Genomic DNA, 24,723 nt, shown 5'->3' with positions numbered 1-24,723 from the left:
ATAGACAGGAAGACATCGACGACTTGTATAAAGCTGCGATATATAGGTATATGACAAACAAGAAACATTAGCTAACAGACATTATTTAGTATCCATTTTATTTATAATTTATTTTATTGGTTTCATAGAAACTATTAGGTAATAAGGCACCTAAAGCACCTTTTTATGAGAGGTAAGAAGAAGGAAGGTGCTACGTAGAGACAATAGGGTATTTGAATACTTGCCTTTGAAACATACATTGTGATTTATATTACCTAAGATTAGATAATTAGATAAATGTTATTTAGTGAATAATATTAATAATAAATTTAATATTTTATAAAGTTTAAATTAACTCATGTGTAATTGTTTAAGGGTAGTATAACCTATATCTTTACAGACTTTCAGCATACCTATTTGAAAGTGTAAAATATTTTTTAAAACCAACCAACCTTATTCTAACGTACTTTTGTAATTTTCAACATGAAGTAAATATACGTTATTAGATAGAAATTCACTAAAATTGTGTAATAAACTAAAAACGAAATTATTTAATCAGAAAATATTTATTTATCTTTGCGACCGTACTGTTCGTGTGCGTACTTGAAATATTTTCTTTACATACTTTTTTACCGAGTAGGATATTTCTCTGACTGGATACGAAGGTAAATTTTAAAGTAGCTAATACTTTTGATTACCTATTTTAAATAAATTCCGATGTTACTCCATTCCTGAGTCTTAAGACATTTAAGTATTTAATTTTGTCGTTTCTCTTTTTCAATTTCTGTTTCTGTTGCCTTTTAGCGAAATAAAATCAGTAACTTACGTGTCCGGCGGTGCCCTATTGACGTTCGGTTTGACCTTGTTGACTTGCCGGGTCGTGGTGGTGTTCATCAGCTGGTTCGCCATCGGCGACAGGAGCGCTGTCGGCGCCGCGCTTCGGTGGTTCCGATTTATTACTACAGAAATAAGGAAATTTTCATTCAGTCAATAATCATCACAAGTATCATTTATTTAGAACAGGTAAAATAAAAACGTATTAAAAATAATTAAACAAACTTTAAAAATAAAATAAATACCAGCTAGAAAAGAAGGTAAGGTAAGGGTAGGTTTTTTCAACAAGTAGTAGAGAATAAAATTATAATCAATTAATAGAATAGGTATACATGACGGAAACTTTAATTGAATTCGGTTTAGTATTTTTTGCGCACTACTTGTTTAACCAGCCAAACAACAGCTTTTGTAGATACAGATAGCTAGTATATAGTCGTATAGATATATCGATAGACATAAGTAGAATACTTACGACTTATGTCTTCCCCTCGTTCTCGTGCTATTTCACCTGAACAGTAATTAATGCAAATATTAATCACATTCTTTTCATCCAAACAATAAATCTCATGTAAGTATTGTTAATTATAAAAATATTATTTTTGATTTTGATTTGATATTGAATTTTGTTTTACTATTTAATTACCACGCTTAATAATTCCGTTAAGTTAAATGTGACAAAGTTATAAAAAAATCGAACAATTGAAAATTTACTTTCATTTAAGAATTAATAATAAATTTTAAGTTCTACAACGAAAGCTCAACAACAATGCATTCAAATACATCGACGATATAAATAAAGGTTTAATGCCATGAAATAGGTATTTGAAATGCTCGGCGCAGGCATCAGAACATGAAGAAATCAACAAGTAGCGACAACTATCAACGATCTAAGTCTGTAAATACACAACAATTCATTGAAACTCAATGAAAAATTAAAAATAAGCAAGATATCGCCACATGTTTGTTTCTCAATAATATCTATAGCAAAGGAGTACAAACCATAAATAATGATGATAACATCCGCTTTAGAGTTTACCAAGAAGCACAAGTCGATATGAAATTTTTACTTAAACCTCAATTTGTTTATTTAATGACGAAATAAATGTGATGCAAAACCAAGGGAAAGTGTCGTGAAAGTGAGATAGTTCTCCTTGATAGTTCACCGAAAGACAGATTCAAGATTCTCAGGGACAAAACAAATCGCAGAAGCGATAGAGTAGAACGCTAATTCGAGCCAGGGGTCATGCTTGATGGAAGCTGATACCGACGGCTCTCTCATTGCCACTCATATCGGTGCTCGCTATGAAAATGCGTGGTAAGCATCTAAGTGCAAAAATCCGGTAACCTATGGACAAGCGTATCACTGGCTGCTTGATGTGTGGGCCGATGATAAAGTAAAGAAAATAAAAATAAAAACACTCAGTCCTCAGTCTGAGATGTACCTCGAACATGGACCTTCTTGGGCAACTCTGGCGGCGTGAAGGTGGGGGGAGGATGGTGGTCATCTGCAAAACATCAGCACAAGATCGCATTCCGATACACCACTCAATAGTACTTCACAACGCAAATATACAGCGTGTTGTTCACATAGGTTGTCATATGTCCAACTTTATATGGAATACACAGATTGTACATTCGGTTTCACCTATCAAAAATTAGGGACTCAAAACACTTGATTTCATGCATTGATATAAACTTCATTTAATAAAAGGAGGAGGCGAATAAATTCATTTTAATTAACTTTAGTAAAGGTGACACCAAATGCACGGAAACATTGAACAATAAATATTGATTAAAAATAATTTAATAATTACATTTACCACAGTATTAGCTACAAACATTCACATGCAATACACAACATCTAAAACAAACAAACGAACAATCAAACAAACAATAAAATATACTAAAATCTAACTAAGAGACAAGCACGTGTGAGTTCTAACTAATTCACTATAACACCACTATTGGTTAAGTTTTCATTACTTTGCAAACCGTATTAGTTAATGAAAATAAGGCTAATGTATAAGGTAATGGGAAGATAAATGATCAAAGAGCATGATTTGTAATTTGATAGCGATAGACTAGAGATCGCTACAGTTATGGTGACGTCTAGGTAAATGAAATTGAAATTTACTTATTAGCGTATGAATGTACCATTTTTTCGTCGGAACGCGAGGCAGTAGCCATTCACTGCAAAATCCTGTCTCTATCGAGGCGGGGATATCTAATTCAAATTAAATGTTCCCTTTGCAGGGTGGCAACCATTAGAAAAAATCTTAAATTCAAAGCATAATAAATACGTACGTATGAATCTATAACTTCACAACATCAATATCTGAGGGTCTATTGATGCATAAATTAGGGATCAAAATACTCCTATAGAAATTATATTTCGAATTGATAATATAATTAGTAACAATAAGAACAAGACCAAAATAAAATTACATCACAACGTGTCTCACGATGTTTACATCGGCTAATAGAAAGGCAAACGGCTAACTGCTGTATAAATGCACATAGATAAACGTATACATAGGTGAAATATTAACCAATCATTTCACTAAAGATGCCAATGAATCAGCAACCGACTTTGATCCTAATCTGTTCTAGAAATTCTCAATTTGGAATATCTAAAAGTCATAGGATCAAAGTCTCTTGCGCGATTCATCATTGTCGGAGGATTTTGATTAAGATTTCAGCCTGTAACAAGACAATGATAACAAGACACGATTTGGCTAACCGCATGGTGGGTGGCATACCACTTTCACCACTTGCATCGCGAATAAGAACACCACATTGACATTAACATTGAATTTTATGCACAATTGTTACGTACTTGCCCTGCCAACCATCTGGACGGCTCGTACGCCTTTCCTGAATGTAGCCACTGAACCGAGAAACAATAGGTTTAAAGCTTACTTGTTATAGATTATTCACTTATTCAATCTGATACACAGTTGCATACGCATGGTAATAAGGCACATCATAGATTGGGTATACATTGCAGACATAGATGCAAAGCTCAGGAATATTCTGGTCGCTCTTATAAGCAAGGTCGTGTTTATATTTCTGGTTACTAATGCCCTTAAAATTAATGGTTTATTAGACACGAAATGATTGGAAACATAAAAGATACCGTACTCGACCTGTGTTACCAAAAAGATAGAAGTATGTACATAATTGGGTAAGTTAGTAACCAAAATTGTGTCTACCCTTAGTTTTACAGCCGTGACCGTGAGTGTCTTCCTAAATTTCCGGGATAAGCATTGTCTTAGTTAATATACTCGTGAGATAGCCTTGCTAATCTAGCGTGTATCTTTTATTGTGAATTAGCATATACTGTAGCCCAATTTTATAACTTATGAGCGATGTTAGTCGATGCAAACAAACTAAACGTGTTGTGAGGTACGGTAATAAGGTATGTCATGTTTCCGCTCCGTACCGTCGGGGCAACCACGATACGTATTAAGACTTTGTTTCACCATCCCAGTCTGCATCATCATCATTCCGACATCTGTAAAAATCCAAACACTGACAATGCGAAGGTACGCTCGCGTTCGTATGGTCGATAGGAAGTCGATGTTAGAATTCGGTAGAACTATACAGCTGATTATGACTTCGAATGCGATACGACTCGAGTGATGATGGCAATAGGAATGACTTGAATCTACCAAATCCGCCGATGATGTAATGAGTGGCGACCGTATCTCTTTCGACCTCGCGTTAGTCACTGTCAATAGCACAGACAAGCCGGAACTGTTCTATAAAGCCTTTGTGTAATCTCCAAAGCTCACTCATCAATTTTTAGCGTTTTGCGATTATCTTCACTCTGATTTTTCTGAGACATGCTTTCGTGGATTTGCAATTGCAAAGAAACTTCATTTAGCTAGGTGTTCTGGGGATAGATGAGGGTGCAATTTTGCAGTTTGCATATTCAAATCTACTTATTTATAAGATTCATGCAATATTGCCTTAACTGGGCCTTGAAGTGCATCATATCAATTTATATCTAGGTAGTGGTTGGTACGCTAATATCTGTCATAGTTCAAACTGTGTAGGTATTGAAAGCTAAGTGTAACTACACACTCCAAATGTGTCCAATCGTGATATCTGTATAATATTGTATGATGCACTAAACGCTCTCAGAGTCGGAAAAGAGCGACGAATATCTCAAAAGCCATATAAATGGTAAAGTGTCAGAGTGCTTTATCGTGGCAATATCCATTCACGAGCGAGCGGACATACACAATGATCGCTAAATAGGGTGTGAACGAGCACGGATCAAGAATGCCTTGCAACCGATCCAGTCTGTGAGGTACGGACGCAACACCACTAAAGCAACTCAAAAATCATATAGACACGAAAATAAATATTGGAAAACGTCAATCTGTATGGTTAGGTGTGGTGCAAGTTACCTATGTCGGCTCCAACCTTCCGCTGGTGCGCGGTCACTAAAAGTTTAGCCCGAATATTCGATTAATTTCTCACAGATACAAAGGAAACAGGTGTGATTATAACAATTTGCTGTGTTACAGGTTCCTACTGTGTGATTTAATTGTGACACATATATTGGCGTTATTCTTACAAATGCGTTTATTAAGTGATCATGAAGACACAACTCGTGAAGTTACATGATCAGTACGAGAGTAGGTGTTCCAGAAAGAATGTCACAGAATTACTGTTATCATTGGTATACAGGTAAGACTATTGAAGTGGTCGTAAATTTTTTCCTGCTTAATAAAATATTTCATTAATTAATAACTTATAAATTTGATTAAAACGTAAGTAGGAAATGATCTTACAGTTTTTGCATTTGCATTTCTTGATAAGCGTTTCGTCCTTGATGTCCTCGTGGCAGGCCTTACAGTAGTACCAGGCTCTGAAATTGCAAAATATTCCATACTAAGGATTCATCCATTTCAAATATTACGTGCACGTTTACAAAAGACTATACATATAAAATCAAGGAGTCTTAATTACATAGTTAAATCTTCAATCTCAAAACAAATTCAATTTTGATAGGGTCGTCAAATACTAAAAAACTATTGACCTATACTATGTCATCAACAATTATACCGTCAGCTGATCACAATATCGTACCAATATCATACCCTGATCGTCGTCAGTCGTCTGGGTCATGTTGATCAGAAAGGAAACATCAACCATATAGGTGTAATTGGTTATATAATGTTGCGAAAATTGCGATGTTGGTCGTAGACGATGTTGGGTATATAATATTACGATCACACATGTATCTGATAATTTCTCAACGCTGAAACAATCTTTCGAACCTTTTAACTTCATCTGCGGACTGTGCGATAAAGAATCCTTGGGTGTTAGCTTGAATTTTGACGTTCCGTGGATTAATGGAGATCTTGCTGTCCGTGCCTTCTTCGCCCTTGATTTCTATCGCCAATAACAGCAGTTTCAGCTTCGTGAAACACAATCTGCGAAAATATTATCGCTATATCGAGGAACAAGTACAATAGTTTTAATATTTCTTGATATTCAATCATTTTGATAATTGATTTACGGGTAATATTATTGACATTAAGGATAAAATAGCTCGCGAGAAATAAATATATAATATTGTTATCAATAAAAAATGTGATTTTTACTTCAGGAGAATTTATAAAACACAAGTCAATAAACAAGGTACAAACATTCAAAGAACATTTTCATTATAAATATTGTGTTTAATAATCACTACTTTAAAAGTAAATACAAGTTGTAATAAATAGTCTATAAGATACTTACCCCAAAAATATTTTTAATAAACATGCATCATGCACCGTGAAGATCATATAGGTTGATATTATTTAGTGTTGAATGTTATTTTCTTAATTTAAATGTGAATTTTTAGAAGAGGAAGTAGCCAAGCATACATTACAAGAAAAACATGCAAAGCGTGCAATGTAATGGTGGTATTATCAATGGCAATAATCAATCTTAATAAGCAAGAGAAGGAGAGAAGAGAAACGTCTAATCGAGACAAAATTCCAAGCAGTGTATTGTTACAAGAGTAAAATTACTGTTCATACTAAAATTAGATAAAACTACAATTCCAAAAATCTACACATACCCAAATAAATCCTGAGAAATATTTGTTTTTCACAACTTAAGGTACATAAGTTTGCGACCAAAAATACTCAAGACAGAAAAGTTCAAGTACCTACTGTACAGAAATATGAAAGTGATTGCAAGTTTTGATAGAATTTCAAAGGAAGTAACAAACCAGCGTGCATCTAAACTACTGGTACTCGTAACTACTTCAAGTCAGATTGAATTTAACGGTGTATACTCAGTGCTTTAGGTCTAATTACCCATCCATCATGCACAATCTAATCTGTGAATCAGAACATTACATTAAATAACATCCTACAACTATGTTTCCTTCAGGATTAGTGCACATCAAACAGCTAGGATTAGCACAAGGGTGCGGGATGGGTGGCCCAGGTACTGGAGTCTTACTCGCTCGCTTGGGGGAAGCTCATTCCTGTGAAGGATGTCGATAGCGTCTCCGTGTACATCTCGCAGCCTGTACCCTGCAGATAATCGTTCTGCCAAGCTTGTGTGTCGGGGGACTGTAATCAACCAATAGGAGACGCTCAAGCACGTGCCGTGTTAGTTATCACAGCCATGGACACTTCCAACGGGGACTCTATGCTTCACATCCTCATCTCATCTCCTTGTTCCTATAGTTAGGTGTCTATGTAAAAATATTAGTTCAATCTGGCTATTATTATCATCTACGGTATCTCGAATTATCGTAGCAATGTTAATTTGTGCAAAACCTACGCAAATTGGCTCGAGAGAAATTGAAAAAAACATCGCGTCAAATTCACAGACGTAAGCTTGCAAAGGCTAAAATTCTAATGAAGAAAGCTATGTGATTTGTATCGGTTAGTATCTTTCGCCCGTCGACCTTGGCATGGGGTGTGTGGAGCTCGGACACATGTATATCGAAATCGAAAGTTTAGTGTACGCCGTCGTTCACGCCACGACTTGCAAGCATCTCGTTCGCTGCCGACTTACTCTGCTGCCAGTTTGAAGGGCATTCCGACAAACGTCAAGCTCAGTGTCAGGGTGTACATCTCCATGCCGGTACCGCGCAGGTAGTCATTAGTCCATATAGCCATGTCTTGGGACTGTGGAAATGTCGCATAAGAAATGTTAAATTAAGAGCATTCGCAGGAGTTTGTTGTTTGCAGCCAATCCTTGGAAGATAACTCCGAATGCTCTTTTGGAAGAATATTATAGATACATAGAATAAATATTGGAAAGGAAACGAATGAAAGGCTGACCGTCTTAAAGCTTCTCATGGCGAAGAGATTGGCCATCATGGTGGAGAAGCCCGGCGCGAGGCAGCTCTGCGCGATGAAGCCCAGTTTCAGTTCTGCTAAGCAAATCACGTCGTCACCCTGCTTCCAGTCCCAGGATGGAATGTTGAGGAGGTAGGCCTGGAAATGATTGTTAATATATTCCTCTATACTACTACTAAGTATTGAAAAGAAGGTTGAAAGTGGAGGATACTAAAACTGTTATAAATATTGGATGTAAAGTTGGATGGAAGGAAGAATTACCTTATTATGATACTGCATCAACTGTATAATGACTCTGATGTCGTCAGAGTAGTTCTTGATGGAGATGACCCTCATGATGTTGGCGGCGTCTTCCGCATCCGGATCTTGGCAGTACTTGTTGGCTAGCACTAGGCAAGCGTCCGCTTCGTGCACCTGGGTATTGTCTATGGTTAACGCTTTTAACATTTTGAGATTTTTTAAATTCTTGTTTTCTGATTATGTTCCAATTCAAGATTTGTTATGCGATTTGATAGTTACGTTAATATATCCTCAATGTGTTCTTATTTTTACAGCAAATTTCCACATTGCTTTTAAGCCATTTGAATTACTGAATTTACTTTTTTATATAAATAGTATGTGTGCAAAATTTACAAATTAAATTTTAAAACCAAATTCAATGACTTGCTTTTCTTTTATATTTACAGATAAAGGGAAGATATTACTTACCATATTATATAAATTAACATTTAACAACAAAATACATACATATAACACAGGAAAACGATTAAAGCGGTCACATTCATTCAAAGGAATTACTACGAGATGCATGCTTTTTGGTCGAATCAAAAGCATGAAGGGGCATGCAAGGATCTACGACAATGTTAGAAAAGTTATCACTGTGATTTAGTTAGCAATACGTAGGACACTATTATAAGTTGTATTGATTTTTATGAAGTTAGTATCAGTAGTGGTCACTTTTTGGACAAGAAAGCGTGTGCAGCACACGAGAAAGTTACAGAAGGTAGCATGCAGACAAACATACATTCCGACGTCAAGCCATGCAAAACATGTAGAACTCACCGTAAACACTCGACAAAATCGACAATCGACAACTGTACTTCGATCTACCAAGCAAATTTTGAAAAGAACTCTTTCATCAGCGACCATTAATGCCAATTAGCTTTTGTCAGCACTGTTTCATCGGTTGTACAGTACACGTCAATATCGATTGTTTAGAGTATTGGTTACGTGGCATCGCATACAACACCCAGTTAGTAGGTACATATAGACACATAGGCGACCGGCCGGGGTCGGCGCGGCCGGGGAACATACGCCACTCGTGGCCAGGCCAGTACCGTGCGGGACGACGCACACACAGATCAGATACAATAGCGAGAGGCACGCACAAACAGCCCAAAAGTATTGATTAGAAGGGAACTGTACACCACTCCAACAGAACGTCTCCTCGATGAGGGAGACCGAGCATCGCTCTACGGCTATAGGAAGGACAGACTGCACAGCTTCAAACCGACACCACGCCCAAAGATCACATCGTCTCGTGTGCAGTGCTACTTACTTTTACCCTCTGCAGATCGATTGGGTTCATTATGGTGCCTTGAAAGAATTCCACAGTAGTAAAGTGTCTCTTGAACAGGCCTTCAAGCTCCAGGTCGGGCGGTTTCCTGCCATCAATACTCAGTTAACACTACGGACCGGATTGTGGCTAGTCCGCCGCCTGTCGTAGGCCGACGTTACCATGCAACTCTATGTAGTATCAAAATACGCGGTGCGGTGGGACGGGGGCGCGGCCCGAGGGCGAGGGCCTGGGGCGGAGCGTCACTGTCCCACCGTGAAAGCAATGATTGCATTAAGAACCATAAGAGAAATTTAACCAAGTGATAAAATCCTACTGTGACTATGAAACAGCGTCTTTACAGAAGAGAGGATCTCTGTTATGCATATTAAATGATTAAATCACTTAGACGCGAATCAATGATAAGTAGGGCCGTGCGATAAACTAATGCCTGCGCTAGTCGGTCTTACTCTAACCTTGACTCGCTCAAGGTCGACGGCATTCATCATTGTACCCTGAAAAAACTCGACGGTGGTGTAGTGACGCTTCAGGAGACCTTCCAGCTCAAGGTCGGGCTCTTTTCTGAAAGCGTCGCGGGATCATACATGACACACCACCTTTATATTTCATTGCCGGTTGTATGGTACACACTTTATACTTATGTCGACATAGTCAAGATATTTAAGTACTATAAACTATAAACACACGTAAATCTTAATAAGTTTGTAATAATGATGGTCTTTTATTTATTAAATATTTTCTTATTTCTTATATACTGACCTGTGTAAAAAAACAACCTCAACATCCACATCTTCTCTGTCTTCGTGTAGGAAGTCTTTTAAAAAATGGCTCACTGATTCGTACGTTATATGCCCACATACAACAATATGCCTGAAAACGTACAAATTTATTATAACACCTGTAAAATATCAGTAGATTTTGCACTACAATAAGTAATTGCGTAGTAAAATATCTAAGAAGCAGTCGAAGCTAAGTTTATTGAAAGTATGAGTTGTCTTGAATCAAAAAAGGGCAAAGTTAAAGTTAAATCTTTATTTACAGTTTTTTCGAGTTTAAAAGCACTTGAAGGACAAATTGATATTCGAATTTTAGCTTTCATTATAAAATATATCTTAAAAGCAATACTTAGAGAAGCAGACAATCTTATAACTATAATACAATACGCAAGAAGTGTAGCAATTTGAAGTTTTGTTCAACACTTGGGACCATATTATATTAAATATTTGGAGTGTTTTAGTAAATTAACAACATACTAACAATGACGGTCGCAACAAGGTTAAACAAAACAAAATATGACAAAAGCGTGACAGAACTACTACAGGACTAACAATGCCTTTATTAGATGGCCAAATATGTTCAAAGCATTACTGCAGAATTTCCTTACGTTTGTAAAATTGTTAATTTGGAATAATAAAGACATCGTAAAAACCTCCATAATTCACAACAATCAGTAAGCTCATATCTTTGTGACTTGTGTTTAATATAGCTTATAATTACACGCAAATTAGTAAATAGAGAGTAAAACAATGAAAGTCACAAAGAAATGAACAATCTCAGTTTCGGTCAGGTTTTGTGTAACTATCTACCACACTAGGAGCCTTTTTCTTGTCACGCGGGTTTATGCTTCACGCGTGTCTCATACGTTCACGTGAATTAACTTGTTGCAGGCTCTTTTAGACCCGCGTGTGCGTGGCACGCATGACAGGAAAGTAATATGGAACGATAGAATAGTGCAGGTTGGATACGCGTGTAGACTTAAATCCGCGCGACAAGAAAACGGCCCCAAAACATTTATCGGTTACACTTGGGCCGTAGGGGCGTGTGACTATCGCGATGACGATGTAAATAATACCATAAACGTGGTTACGTAAGAAACGACTAAAATATGGTATCAAAATAAAATCGACATGTTCAAAGTCGAAAAACGGTGACTTCAAAGTGAAAGTCGAAGGGAAAACGATATCGCATCTATAGACAGTAATGATAAGGCTGCAGCCAAAACTACGTCAAATGTGAATGATACTGTTAATTTAACAACTAATGACTATTTACATTTACGTACTTCTGTTACTGTCTTTAGATTTTCTAATAGTCGAGAATAAAAACTAATCGCGCGACCAAATATTAAAAGCTTGCCTCTCAGTATATTTCATTTATATTTATTAAAATTATTATGTCCCTGATGTTCGAAAACAGTCGGTATATATGATCAAGCCTCAATTCTTTATAAGTTCAACTTAAAAAGGGTTAGACACAGCACGATGTAGAAAGGTGTGGGCGTGGACAGACAGTCAACAGTGTCGGCACAATGATGGAGGTTGATGAGTTAAAATCTAAATCAAAACACAGAAGAAGAACATCAGTTAAAGTCGGTACAAACGTCAAGGAAAATTAAATAGATAAGAAAATAGGTCAAATGCACATTGCGAGTGACTACACATGCAATCTATTTATTCTCTAAGGTGTGGCAAAGGATCTGATCCATTTGTATCGTAAAACGCAATAAAACTCTACCTTTTAATTAACGATCGCAAAAACACCGCAAACAATTTTAAATTAATAAATCCAAACTTTAGTATGAATGATAGTGTATCGCCGCTAATGATGTCAATATGTCGAATGGCATGTCGAGAACTAAGCTAAGTTTGCGTTAAAAATGTCCTCAATGCACACAGCCTTGCCACGCTCTATGAATTTTTTACGTAAATACATTACACTAAATTTACCGAGGGGGTCGACTCAAAATTACAATACAGATTACAAACAGTAAAGAGGGTCAACATTTAAGAGCAAGAGTACAGTACATTTACATAAGACGTGCAGGCAGGGAGGAATAGAAGGAGGCGAGCGGATGGCACTCACTAGGTCCCGGTCCGCATCAACAGCGCCCCCCGTGGCGGCGCGCGGCGCTCGGCCCACAGAAAGGAGCTGTCGACGTCCGACACACGAGAACTCCAACAACACACTACGGTACCACTCAACATTTATCTTTCCGTTACTAAGCTTTACGATTACCATTAACATTCCATAAATACGTACGGTTGTATACTAACAGAACATAATATGAAACCTATATGACGAGCGATAGCACTAGCCACTATCTGCTGGTTTCTATTTAACTGAACTCAAACCAATCCAAAGATAATAATTTACAATCAATACCGACTCAAAAACAAAGACATTGCGGGACTCGCGTCCCGCCAAAGATAAAGTGAGAACACAGAAGCGTGCTAAGAGAGGAAAAGGAAGATATAGATATCACAACACGGATACATTCAACGGAACGGAGTGAAGACAGCGGCTCACCTGCGTCCCCGCTCATTCTTGAGGGTGCCGCCATACTTGGGTCTAGTGCCGATTAAGTCAATTATCTCTGGGATACAACTGGCAAATATCGCCTAAACGCCGACAGACAAAACAAGACATTCACATTCAAGTCAAGTGAGTGTTCGGCCGGCGGGGAAGGGAGCCGCCGGCGGCGCGAGCGGCGCGGGCGGCTCGCTTCCGGCGGGGGGCCGGCGGGGGCCGGCGCGGCGGCGGCGGGCGGCGCGGGCCGGCGGACGGCGGCGGCGAGCGCGGCGGCGCGGGCCGGGGCGGCGGCGCGGGCGCGGGCACTGGCTGTGTGTGATCTCGGGACTCGTGGCGAGGTGCCGGAGCTAGCGCTACAGCGTGGCGACAGGCATCGTGTGCAAGCGAACAAACCAAACACTACTTCATCGACAGCATTACAAAACTTTACATCGGCTCTCTCCAGATCTAGTCTCGTTAGAAGGATTAAAAAGCTCAATGGTATCTCGAGTGTAATTTACGAAAAAAGGCATGTAGTAGTGCGTCGGTCGACCGCGCGCCTGTCTCTCGTGTTCGGGGAGAGGGGCGCGGCCGCCGGGAGCTAACTCTTCGAGCATGCGCCACGGCACCGAGAGACCGATTCTAGTGAAGGATTAATAAATTTCATTAGCAAACTCCGCATTCAATCAACCAAGTCAGATCGAAACCGTGAGAGGTAGGAAGGCAGGAAGCCGTGTGGAGCGGGGGCGTGAGAGCAGGGTACCTGCGGCGGACGTCCTTGTTGTACCGGCCGCCGTATTTGTTCCGCTGCGCCGCCAGCTCCGTGATCTCGGGGATCCAGCTGGCGAACACAGCCTACGATACACAGCAAACACCGTGAGGTGAGTGACCGCCCCCCCGCGCGCCCGCCCCCCCGGCCCGCGGCCGTGAACCCTCGCGCTCGCACAAGGCTGTGTGGCTTGAGTGTCGTCTGTCTGCGTGTGGCTGTGGCGTGGTGTGGACGGGTGCGGGACTTGGGTGCCGTGCCGAGCTACGCTAGCGGGAGCTACGTGACGGCAAGCCGTGACGGGACTCGTGACCGGGTGCATGCAAAGCCTGGATTCATACGCTAACTAATCGATGAACAGAACTTAAAAAGAAATCGGTATTGCCGGATACTAAACTAAGACGATGGGCATTCGGTATAGACGCTTGGTAGAGCGCGGACACGGGCAGGCCGTCGCGGCGGGCTTTCGGGCGAGGCTCGCTTCGGCGCTACCGAGGCCCGGCTCGAAAGCGCGGGCTGGTAGTGCCGAAGCGACGCGCCGCTCGCGAGCCCACCGAGGGACCGACGGGTGAACGCGAGTAGATAACACAATACATCTGACGGCACTGAGCAAGCTTTTGTTTAAGTGATGATTTCACATCGTCTTCGAGAGATCGAGCGATTCACACCAGAACGGCAAGCGCGATCGGCAGCTCGCGTCTCGTGCGTGCCGCGGAATGATTCGCCTTCACTTTCGGTTCAATTTATACATCAAACTTATACCTTTTTCCATGTTCACGCTTCAGCTCGCCACTGTACTTGGACCTACTTCCTACCAGCTCTATAATTTCAGGAATGCTACTAGCGAACATTGCCTGCAACAGACCATGGTGTCGATCGTACATCGAGTCTGCGCGCGGACACCATCGTGTGGTGCACGACAATGTCCACCTCGAGTCTCGGTATATCTATGGTGACGTACAGTAAAGTGTAGCCGGTAGCGGAGCGAAATAAAAAATAAAAGGAAGGTGTGTGTCTACCGGTGATGTGAGCAACTGAACACAGCCAGGCACAGGTGCGCATGCAGATCGCGAGGTGGGAGGGGAGGGACGCGGCGCGGGAAGCCGGCGCGCGGCGGGGCGCCAGCGACGGCACTCGGCAGGACGCCTCCACTCCGACAATCTACGTGGCTCGTCTCGGACCACTGTCCCCATGTATACATCTCCAATATTTAAGCTTAGAGATACTCCGGCAGCACATTCGTGGTAATCACATAACAAAGCAAAAGAAAAAGAAAACATCCATGCGATCGAAAATATTGCTCGAAGTGAAGCTCGTTTCGAGTTACGAGAGATGCTCCGTCGAAAGCGGTCGAGAAGTTAGAAGTTAAGACATTGAGCGGCGACTGCGTCGGCTGCCCCCGGCGGACCGGTGCGTCCGGCGCGTCCGGGAACCGAAGTAACTTGGCATGCTCTAGTAGGTGCACTAGTCAGGCTTACAATCATTCAACGAGCTGTGCGTTAGATCAGTACAGTCCTCTACCAAGTCCCATGTGAGCTATGGTTATCTTATTACACTTTTTATATAAATTTCCTTTTGCTTTGTTATCGGTACAGCTTTGTATGCAAGGAATCGCAAGCGTAGCGCGGTTCGACGGGCTCGTCGCAGTATTGCGGAGGCAAGAGGACGATGTTGTTAAATTCCGTCTTCGATATGTATAGGGAAATAACTTGAAATAACTTGCCTCTCCTTGCAAATAAATACAGTCTTAGAAGATTATTTTAGTGAATTTAACTTTAATCAAGGTTTATTAATTCAATAGAACATTTACAAAAGAAAATAAATGAAATGAAACTTACCAAGCCGACGAGGAGAAAAAAAACCAAAAACGTTCTGCCAAGAACAGTGTGACAGAACACATCACCGTAACCTACTGTGGACATGGTGACTATAAGAAAGTACACACAAGTCCAATAAGACAGCGATTGTGCGTTGTCAAAATCCAATGGATCTCCAGAATTTTCCAACTGAAATAGAGGTGAAAGTTTTACTTATTTACCTGATCTTTCAACGGTATTACTTTATTTTTAATTGGGGACGTTAAAATTTAAGTTTTGGTATCTTATTCCGTTCAACTCTTGATACATAGTAGTGTATTGTTTAGCTCAGGTGAGCATTTTAATATAACGTTTGCCAACAATAAAATAATATCTAAGTACCTACAGTTAAATCTTTGCTTTTATATTACCTTCTTATGATTTTTATAGTAACTAATTTATGCCTCTATAAACGTTTAATTTAACGGGGATATCAACACGAGCATTATTTCGATTGACCTTAATTTAAAAGTTAATAGTGTCAGTGTGTAGTTAGTATTGTATAATGAAATTATTCTCGAGTGACAATGAACTAATCTACTCTATGTTTCTACGAATGCAGTGACAGACTTACCAAATGAATAATACCGGCAGCGGTCAGCCACACGGATATAAATATAGAAACTAATTGCGCCAACCGAATAGAACTCGATGTCTTTAATATATTGAGGTACTGCAAAATATCAGGCACGGTCATTAAGCGTAGAGCTCGGAGAAACCTTAGCCCTGAAAACAAATACAGTGAGGTATTAGAAAAATATAACAGAAATGAGAATATCAGGTATTGGCTATTTGGTTATCTTTGTAGTTTTTGTATAAATAATAAAACTTTGAATACGTCTACAAAAGTAGTTTTGAATTATTAGGTTTCAACTCCAACCTAGTTTTTTGTGATCCATTCGATTAGTAAGATAATAAGCATGTTTTTATTAAAGCCGTATAGAAATAAAAACTTTGACGTTGTTGATGCTGCTTTAATAACACAAACCTGTACCTATTTAATTTTTTTCTCAATTTTTTGTGCAGAAATCCTTATTTTATTTTTGTATATACTGTAAACATGCTTACCTATCCACGTTCTGTCCAGGTATATTGATACAAAGGATGGGGGTATCGTGAAATAATCTACAAATGAATACATCTCGAGCATGAACCATAGTTTGTCACTAGCTGCTATAAACTGAAACAAAAACAATCGTTTACTGTTAAATCTGTCGCAAACATTTTTTTCCAAGAATATCATATGAAACAGAAAACCGAATCGAGGAAATTGCAAAGTACTTTATATCCCTAATACTTATTATATTGTTATTAAATATCATTAAAAATATTTTATTACAATGTAATCTAAATTCGCCAGCTCCTAAGACATACTTACTCGTATAAAAAAGTAGACCATAAAAAATATGTTAAAGGCAAGGTCGATCTGCTGAGTAATATTGTCACTCCATTTCTGGCATCGCTCCACTTCCTCGCTGGAAACAGAAATAGTATTACGTTCATAACTCAACCGAGTTTTGAAAGGTGCAACGAATATACATACAGACTCAACATGTCACGGAAAAGCCAACGTCTAAGTACAATTTTCAGCTGACAAAGAAAACAGAAGCCAATTCTTGTATACGGTCAAATTTGATCGACGGGGTCCATCATCGTACAGTCTGTAGTGCGATGATGACACTGTGACGTAAGCAAGCGGGTTAGCGTACATTGATATTTGCAGTTTGTGAATACAGTTCACACATAGTATACATTTACATATAGATACAAAGAGATACATCAATACTGTGTTACATACAGTGCGTTTAAGCTGCGATAGCATTTTTCATTTAACGTTCATATATTCATTTATATTGGAAATTTTTCGTAAATTAGAGACCATATTTGACCATCTACAAGCACCACAACATACAACTATTTCCAGCAAACGTTTGGATCACATTTATTTGGCTTTTTCACTCACGTATTCCTTATGATTTGAGCAGTATCGTAAGATATTGTATAATTAATATTCAGCTCTAGAATGGATAACGAATTTTAAAGAAATATAGAAAGAATATTACCTGGACGCGTCAATGAAGTAGATGATCAGCGATGCTATACTCAGAATGAACACCAACACTACCTGAAATGATAGAATAATATTGATTTTAATTCGATGTTACGTAAAGATCTGTTAGACACACACAAATAAAGACAAGGAACCTATTTTAATTTTACCATATGTGCTTACGTCCTCAAGCTCTCCAAGCTTACCCTATATTTGAGAAACTGATTTTGTTTAACTAAATTAATACCTAAGTAGGTATACAGTTCATTTAATTATAAGTAGTCACTGTCGTCCATGGACATATGTAATTAACCCCAAGTAAGATTGAAGTCCTACATGTGATCAGTCAAAAACACCTTACTACTTCTGAAGACTAAGTTGGAACTCATGTGTTGCCTCGTCAGACCTATCAAAGTTGAAGGCAGTACGCTTATCCCTGCTATTATAAAACATTGATAGTGTGGCGTACGAACGAACGACCCATAAAATTACGGAGACAGAAATCCTTTTCAAAACATACAGTGACATAGAAATAAATTAGATGTTACAGACAAAAAGAAATAAAGTCATAAATTTCCTATTAACCTACTGTCAAATTGAATACTCTAACGTTTATATTAAACTAGTACTTCCTTTAATTCACACAATTGAACAAGTTCAAGTTCAAAGTCAAGATTTAAATTAATAGCCGGATCCAGCAGAGGTCACACGTGACTAATATTCTCACTCATAACATGATATCGGTGTTATGTTTGATAAATAAGTTTTTATATAACTAAACTTTGACCTGACGTTCCACTTAATATGTCATACTTGATATTTTCCCGCAATTGGTAATTTGATATTGTATCACCCTACATTGATCTTCATTGTGTAGTATTAGTGGATACATGTAGCTTTGTGGTGCCGGCATTATGTGTCTCGGGTTATCTATGTGGATAGGGTAATAGATACGGGGGAAAAATAGAGGATAGGTTTACAAATGTTGTTCATAGAATTCTCTATCTCCTCTTAAAGTTTCTATATAGGTGCCAAGTGTGAATTGGAACATGTTACGTTATTTTGCTCAATATTGCTAGGGTTTGCCCTGATGAGATTTCAGTACCTTCAAAGTAGTACAGTGTATATAACGCTGGTAATGAAAAGTGGGTGGCTGTATTGGCGCAGTTGTCAAAACATGAAGCATTCTACCACCTCTATAAGTTATTTTAATAGATTTAACAACAAAACTTAACGTATTTGGTAGCTTAAGAGTCACATAGTCCATTCCAGCATAGTCGAGGAGTGTAAATCTTAAACTGAGTTTACTGGCCTACTAAATAGCCCTATCTCTCACCCTATAGAAACCTTAGTGACACCATTTAAATGCTACGTACTGCGAGAGGCATTTCTAATTTATATCCGTTCTGTGTTCATACCCTATAATTACGCCTCATATCTACAGCGATGACAACATCGGCATTTATACCCACATCTCTAAGAACAAAGCACACCCTTTTATTTATTCATGAAAGAGACTGCATTAGAATTCCAGCTCACGTAACAGATAAAATAGCATATAGCCCAGTCTCCGTTGCAAAGTGTTATTATATGACCCACCCGGCAAACGGGAGACATGTTTCCTTATCTTGCACATGTCGATTGTTTTAGATACGAATTTTGTAATAGATATAAAGTAATGTTATTGTTGGTGGGGTTCTGTTCCTGAATTATGAATTCGTGTTTCGTAGGTCATCCATAATTTAAAGTTTTACTTAATTTAACATTTTAAGATAATTGAATAAAGTAACGGGGTTTTAATTAAATCGTGATGAGTGATGCTGTTGGAAATAATTAAAATCCGTTCACTATAATTTCAATTCGAAATAACTAAAAAGTGGACTAAGTCGGATTTACGCTTATAAGCAACAACAATAATAACTTGTATACGTAATATGATTTATAAATTAAATATAAGACATTTCAAATTGAACAAGCAAATCATATATAATACCTATAATTGATTGAAAAGAAACTTTGCAGAGTTATTCATATTTTATGAGAAATTGTTATTAAAAAGTGATACATGTACGGATACCTACATCAACAACAAAAGGCTAACTGAAAATTAGCTAAAAATAAAACAAGCTTCAAAATATAACACGTGTTTTGTGAGAAATAATTATTAGGCTTTGAGATATATTTTTCAGTGTGTTATTCAATGTTGAAAGTGAACGTGAAGTAATTGGCCGGCAGTTGCTGTGGGTTGGCATCGACTGCAGTCTGCGGCTACTTCACGCTAAGCCTTTGAGCTTTTAACGCAGTTTAAGAGCTTCAATGGAACTGCCGTAGAGTAAGCTTTACGAAGCTTTTATGTACCAAATAAAATATTTATCATTTCATTCGAGTACGAAAATTTCGGTATATGAAAAGTCATGAGCATGAATGAAATACGTATAAAAGCTTTAATTGAAGTATTTTGGAATAAAAAAAGTAATAAATATAACGTTACTACTTATTATTACTATGGGACTAGTCGAGTCGCATAATATATGTAAATGCTCCATGATTGTTGGAGGTTTAATGAGTATTTTTGTATCGTCAAATGACTAATTCCAGTTGCATAGATTTAATCTCATCTAATTGTATAATTTCCCAAGTAGGTACATAATAGAGATGAAATATAAAAAAATAATGTTTAATCTATCATTGATCAAAACCGCGAATTATAAGTACACTTATTTATTGTTTTTGTTTATGAAAGCTAAATGACGGTTCCTCATCGATTCTACCCTTAGTATGAGTTTTTACGTTTTTACAAAAATGACTAATTAGTCGTTAGTCAAATACAAAAAAATGTATTTGCAATACAATCTGCTAGGGGCGCTGATTGGAAATGTATGGATAAATACGTAAACAAATACAAAAACAGTAATTTTTATCAAAACCTAAAAACTCATACTAAGGGTAGAATCGTTGAGGAACCGTCATTTAGCTTTCATAAACAAAAACAGCTTAAAATTGATGTATACGTTATAGTAATAATTCGCACTTCACTTGTTCGAAAATGCGAATGTGAGTACGAATACGAATGCGAATGGTAATTGGCTCGTTTGGCATCGACTGCAGTCTACAGCCTTTTCACTCAAAGCCTTTGAGCTTAATGCGCGGTTAAGAACATCAATAGAAGCGACGGAGACAATTTGAATATAGCGGGAACCAGTCTTACTGATCAACAGACATCATTATGTCATTGAATAATGACTGCAGGTTTACACATTTTGTAATGAACTAAAAACAATAAATAAATGAATGCAGCTTGGTGATGTTAGCTTTAATCTTTATCTGAATTCAAAATTAATATGCTTGTAAATTATAAATAGCTTATCATAATAATCTGACTTCATAATATGTAATTTGCTACAAATTAACACAGATAATAATATGTCAATGTTACAAAGTAAACAAATATTCATTTTTTGTTACATTGTAACACACGATTACAGTTCAAAACAGGTAGATAATATTTAAAGCCTAAAATAGAACGAATGCGCTGTTGTTGATTATTTAAAAATACCTTTTAATGGAAATGTAACCTACTGCCTCTTTCAGAACACAGCAGCACGGTTAATAACTTCAGGGCAAAAAGGTAGATATACATTAAGGAAATTTTGTATAAGTTCGTAAATATGAGTATACTTGTATAATTGTACATGATTAATGACTAATCAGATAGATAAATTACTACAGAAGATAAAGTGATTCTCATTCTAAACATAACGTCCACGTAACTTTGTATTAATCAAATCGTTATTTGATACGTGCAGTTAAGTGATTGCATTAATAAAATATTCATTGCATGAGTGGTGAATATTTATGAGCTCATTGACTATTTAATCATAGACATGAAATAATGCGTCATATCTCGGATTATGTGTCTTACCTTGTGATGCTGCATAGAAACGTCTTTGGACAAAATAGGCTTTAGACGTAATTCAAATGCGCTTTGCATTTTGCGTTTCAAAGAGGGTGAGTGCTCCCAAGTTGTAACCTGATGTGAAGCGTTCTTGTCGTGTAAAGTCCGTAGAACGCTTTTTTCATCGAATGTGGCAACATCGACCCCATATTTTTTCCCTATAATAGCAGTGTTTTGGCTTAAAAAGTTTGGTATGCCAGAAATATCTAATTTCGGGGAATTTTATTTGGAATTAAAGTTTTCACTTTTCCGAGGTTACAGCTTAGACCTCAGGCGGCGAATCTGGGGCGGACCTCAGGTAGGAATCTAATCCTAAGTGAGGTTGATTACAGATGTCCATGGGCGGCAGTAGCCACTTACCATCAGGTAGACTGCATGTCGTCTGCTACTCCTATATTATAATGACGATGGACTTCATGCTCGTTTACCATTTCTCTTCTTCTAAAAACTCTAAAACGTGGATGTTATCGGAAAACTATAAAGTCTGCCGTACTTTATGATCCCTTACGCCATAACATCCTGGTCCTATCTTATTAAGCAACGCTTCAGCATTTCGTCAATACCCCATTCGTATGCAAAGAAGGCGCCTCTTTGTCTGCGTTTTGTGAAAGTGCCAATATCGAAAATTGTTAATTCTCGACACAGTTTTGTGTTGCTTCAGCGATTTCGTTCTGTCTTTACGGGCGTATATTTCGAAACTTTTTGAAGGTTCGCTATGAATTTAAAAATCGGTAAGGTAAAAACTAATTTTATCTACGATGCCTTAATAGTTATGCTCGTTTTATGAAATGTTATCAATAGCTTGAAAGCAATTGTCTAATTTACATTAAAGTTTCTACTGGCTTTTGAGATATTCGCTAATGAACAGACAAACTATTGTTATGGTATTTATATACTCTTTTATCTGCATACATAATATAATAAATTGAATGGTAATGGTAACCTCTTTATCACATAACAAATACAAAAGTTCACAAATTCTTAGTAAAATTAAAATTGTCACTAAACATAGTAGTTTAAAAACTATTAGAACATCTAGTGCGTTGCTCACTTGAATAAGTAAATAGAAAAGTCAGGAATTGTTTCAACCCGCCACTTAAGTGTTCAGTCTTGGCAAGATTCCGACAGGAGCTTTAAAAAATGGGCGGCAAAAATTTCAAGAGTGATTCTACGACTGACTTATTTATGCACTTTAAAAGAAACCTAGTAAGTGCTTATTAGTTGTAGCTAGCTTAAAAGCAAATAAAGCTTACAAAACTCCTCCTAAACGAATGGACTGATTTTGATGAAATTTGTTGTGCGTGTTCAAGGGGACTTGAGAATGGTTTAGATTCACAATTTAGTTCGTGGGAAAAGGTTTTTTTAATTAATTTTTAATTCGTAAGTAGTTATCGAATCCGAAACTATGCGTTTGATCAAATGATGATCTTTAGCAAAGTTGTTGTCCAAGAGCCCACGAGGGTTTGGGAGTTGGTAAGACCAATTTTCGACAGATGGCACCATTGTCATTCCAATGCAGGTACAAATTTGCCGTTTTATTTATATCATATTATTTCTTTAAAATGCGGGCGAAGTCGCGGGCACTAGTATCTTATAAGTCATACTCATGAGATAGTTTTATTACAATGCATGTTAATAGCAACATTTACTGTATTTCTGTGAAAACTGAAAACTCATCGTGTTATCTTAGGTACCAATAAAATAACCACAATTTTCCCCTCTTCCTGTTTTGCCTCTTTTCCTAGCCTCGACGCTTCCAGCGACTTCCGTCATTTCCTCGATGACCTAGATTTTATTTGTCACAGCAAAAGGTATTTTGGTCTAGCCAAACGTAGCCAATTCTATTGCTGAGTCACCACCATCACAACTATTAAGTTACTTAAGTTTAAGACGTGTGATAGTTTATCGGCATTTAAGTATTCAATTATAATAATTTTGCTTTATTAGTTTTAGCAAGAGATGGGAACGATTCCACGATTTCTTTTAGATCCAACTAGGCTTATATTCTAAAGAAATTTCACAAGATTTAACAGTCCGCAGTAGTTAACAATAGATGAACTGTATCCTACTTCTCATAAAAACAAAGCCAAAGTTTTGAAAGCTGCATCTTTTCTCTCATAAATAATATAAACGCTCCACAAATAGAAGCTACTTCCTCATAAATACAAATTGACATAAAATGTAAACAGGCGTACCAAATGTATTTTTAACAACGGATATCACCCATCAGCTGCGCCATCGCTATTTTTATTGGAATTCCTGGATAAATAAAAGGAAGACAGCTTTTCCGATAGTCAATATTGCGCCTAAAAATACCCTATCTCATCCCGTAGGAATGCTGACTCATTCAAGCAGTCCTTTTGGCTACAATGATCTTATATCCCATTTAAGGATAGAAGAAATTGGATACATATTGATTCTCCCAATTCTCGTTTACTTTCGGCTTATTTGGAGCCGTTTCGCATGTTCGGGTAATACAATTCTCACTAAGCGTAGGCTGGGTAGTTTTTCGTGTATTTGGAGTATTTCTGTTTGTTTTGTAAATGTATATTTAGGTTACGCGTATTGACAATGGTAGAATAATGGTGAAATACTTCTCTCGAGATCTTTTACTTTAAAGTAAAATTACTTTATTGATAACATTAATATTAACAGTTTCAACCTTTTATGTGAAAGATGGTAGAACTTTTTGTTCTTCGACTGCGGGGACACTTCTGCATTCTGGTTTGAGGGATGTGGTGAATAAGACATACTTTTCCGAGGCGTTCCAACGTAATCCTCAGGGGCAGCATAGCATTTGTGGCCGCCCTCTAAGAATCTAAACTTAACTTGGATTGATTATAAATGGCCACGAGTCGCAGTCGCCACTTACTCAGGTGGACTAGATGTCTTTTTGCTACTCCAATAAAAAATAATACTACTCTAGCCGTCGTTGAACTGATTCCGCCACGTCAGATAATTAGGGTCAGTAGGGTGAAGGCGAACCATCGCACTGGTTTCCCATCGCCACACTTCAGCCATTATATTAGATTAGGGCGCGAGTGCACGCACCCAGTAATCCGTTTACACTGGTTAAGATCCAATTATGGTCTGGTAT

The 24,723-nt window shown here is 37.9% G+C and overlaps 1 protein-coding gene across 19 annotated transcripts in view; it reads right to left on the bottom strand.

Moving 5' to 3' along the window:
- slo (calcium-activated potassium channel slo) overlaps nucleotides 1-24,723 on the bottom strand; it is a 91,610-nt gene that overhangs the window by 7,448 nt on the left and 59,439 nt on the right. For 2 of the 19 annotated variants that reach the window (XM_073084045.1, XM_073084046.1), the window contains exons 2-18: nucleotides 17,685-17,746; nucleotides 17,000-17,096; nucleotides 16,690-16,801; nucleotides 16,196-16,347; nucleotides 15,604-15,771; nucleotides 14,785-14,948; nucleotides 10,471-10,581; nucleotides 9,694-9,799; nucleotides 8,397-8,549; nucleotides 8,118-8,273; nucleotides 7,285-7,397; nucleotides 6,105-6,260; nucleotides 5,616-5,692; nucleotides 4,256-4,327; nucleotides 2,256-2,318; nucleotides 1,286-1,321; nucleotides 806-938 (exon numbers count right to left, since the gene is read on the bottom strand). In XM_073084045.1, the coding sequence (XP_072940146.1) occupies nucleotides 806-938; nucleotides 1,286-1,321; nucleotides 2,256-2,318; nucleotides 4,256-4,327; nucleotides 5,616-5,692; nucleotides 6,105-6,260; nucleotides 7,285-7,397; nucleotides 8,118-8,273; nucleotides 8,397-8,549; nucleotides 9,694-9,799; nucleotides 10,471-10,581; nucleotides 14,785-14,948; nucleotides 15,604-15,771; nucleotides 16,196-16,347; nucleotides 16,690-16,801; nucleotides 17,000-17,096; nucleotides 17,685-17,746 (1,931 nt within the window). Of the gene's footprint in view, nucleotides 1-805; nucleotides 939-1,285; nucleotides 1,322-2,255; nucleotides 2,319-3,649; nucleotides 3,701-4,255; nucleotides 4,328-5,228; nucleotides 5,265-5,615; nucleotides 5,693-6,104; nucleotides 6,261-7,284; nucleotides 7,398-7,848; nucleotides 7,962-8,117; nucleotides 8,274-8,396; nucleotides 8,550-9,693; nucleotides 9,800-10,470; nucleotides 10,582-13,017; nucleotides 13,110-13,762; nucleotides 13,855-14,527; nucleotides 14,620-14,784; nucleotides 14,949-15,603; nucleotides 15,772-16,195; nucleotides 16,348-16,689; nucleotides 16,802-16,999; nucleotides 17,097-17,684; nucleotides 17,747-24,723 lie in introns of all 19 variants that reach the window. The other 17 variants (XM_073084047.1, XM_073084051.1, XM_073084061.1 and 14 more) reach the window with 16 other exon arrangements.

Source organism: Epargyreus clarus, unplaced genomic scaffold (assembly GCF_041222505.1).
Source record: "Epargyreus clarus isolate Ecla_fem2 unplaced genomic scaffold, WU_Ecla_fem_2.2 ptg000019l, whole genome shotgun sequence".
Lineage (NCBI taxonomy): Eukaryota > Metazoa > Arthropoda > Insecta > Lepidoptera > Hesperiidae > Epargyreus > Epargyreus clarus.
The sequence above is the reverse complement of the archived record's forward strand: the minus strand, read 5'-3'. Positions and strand labels throughout refer to the sequence as shown.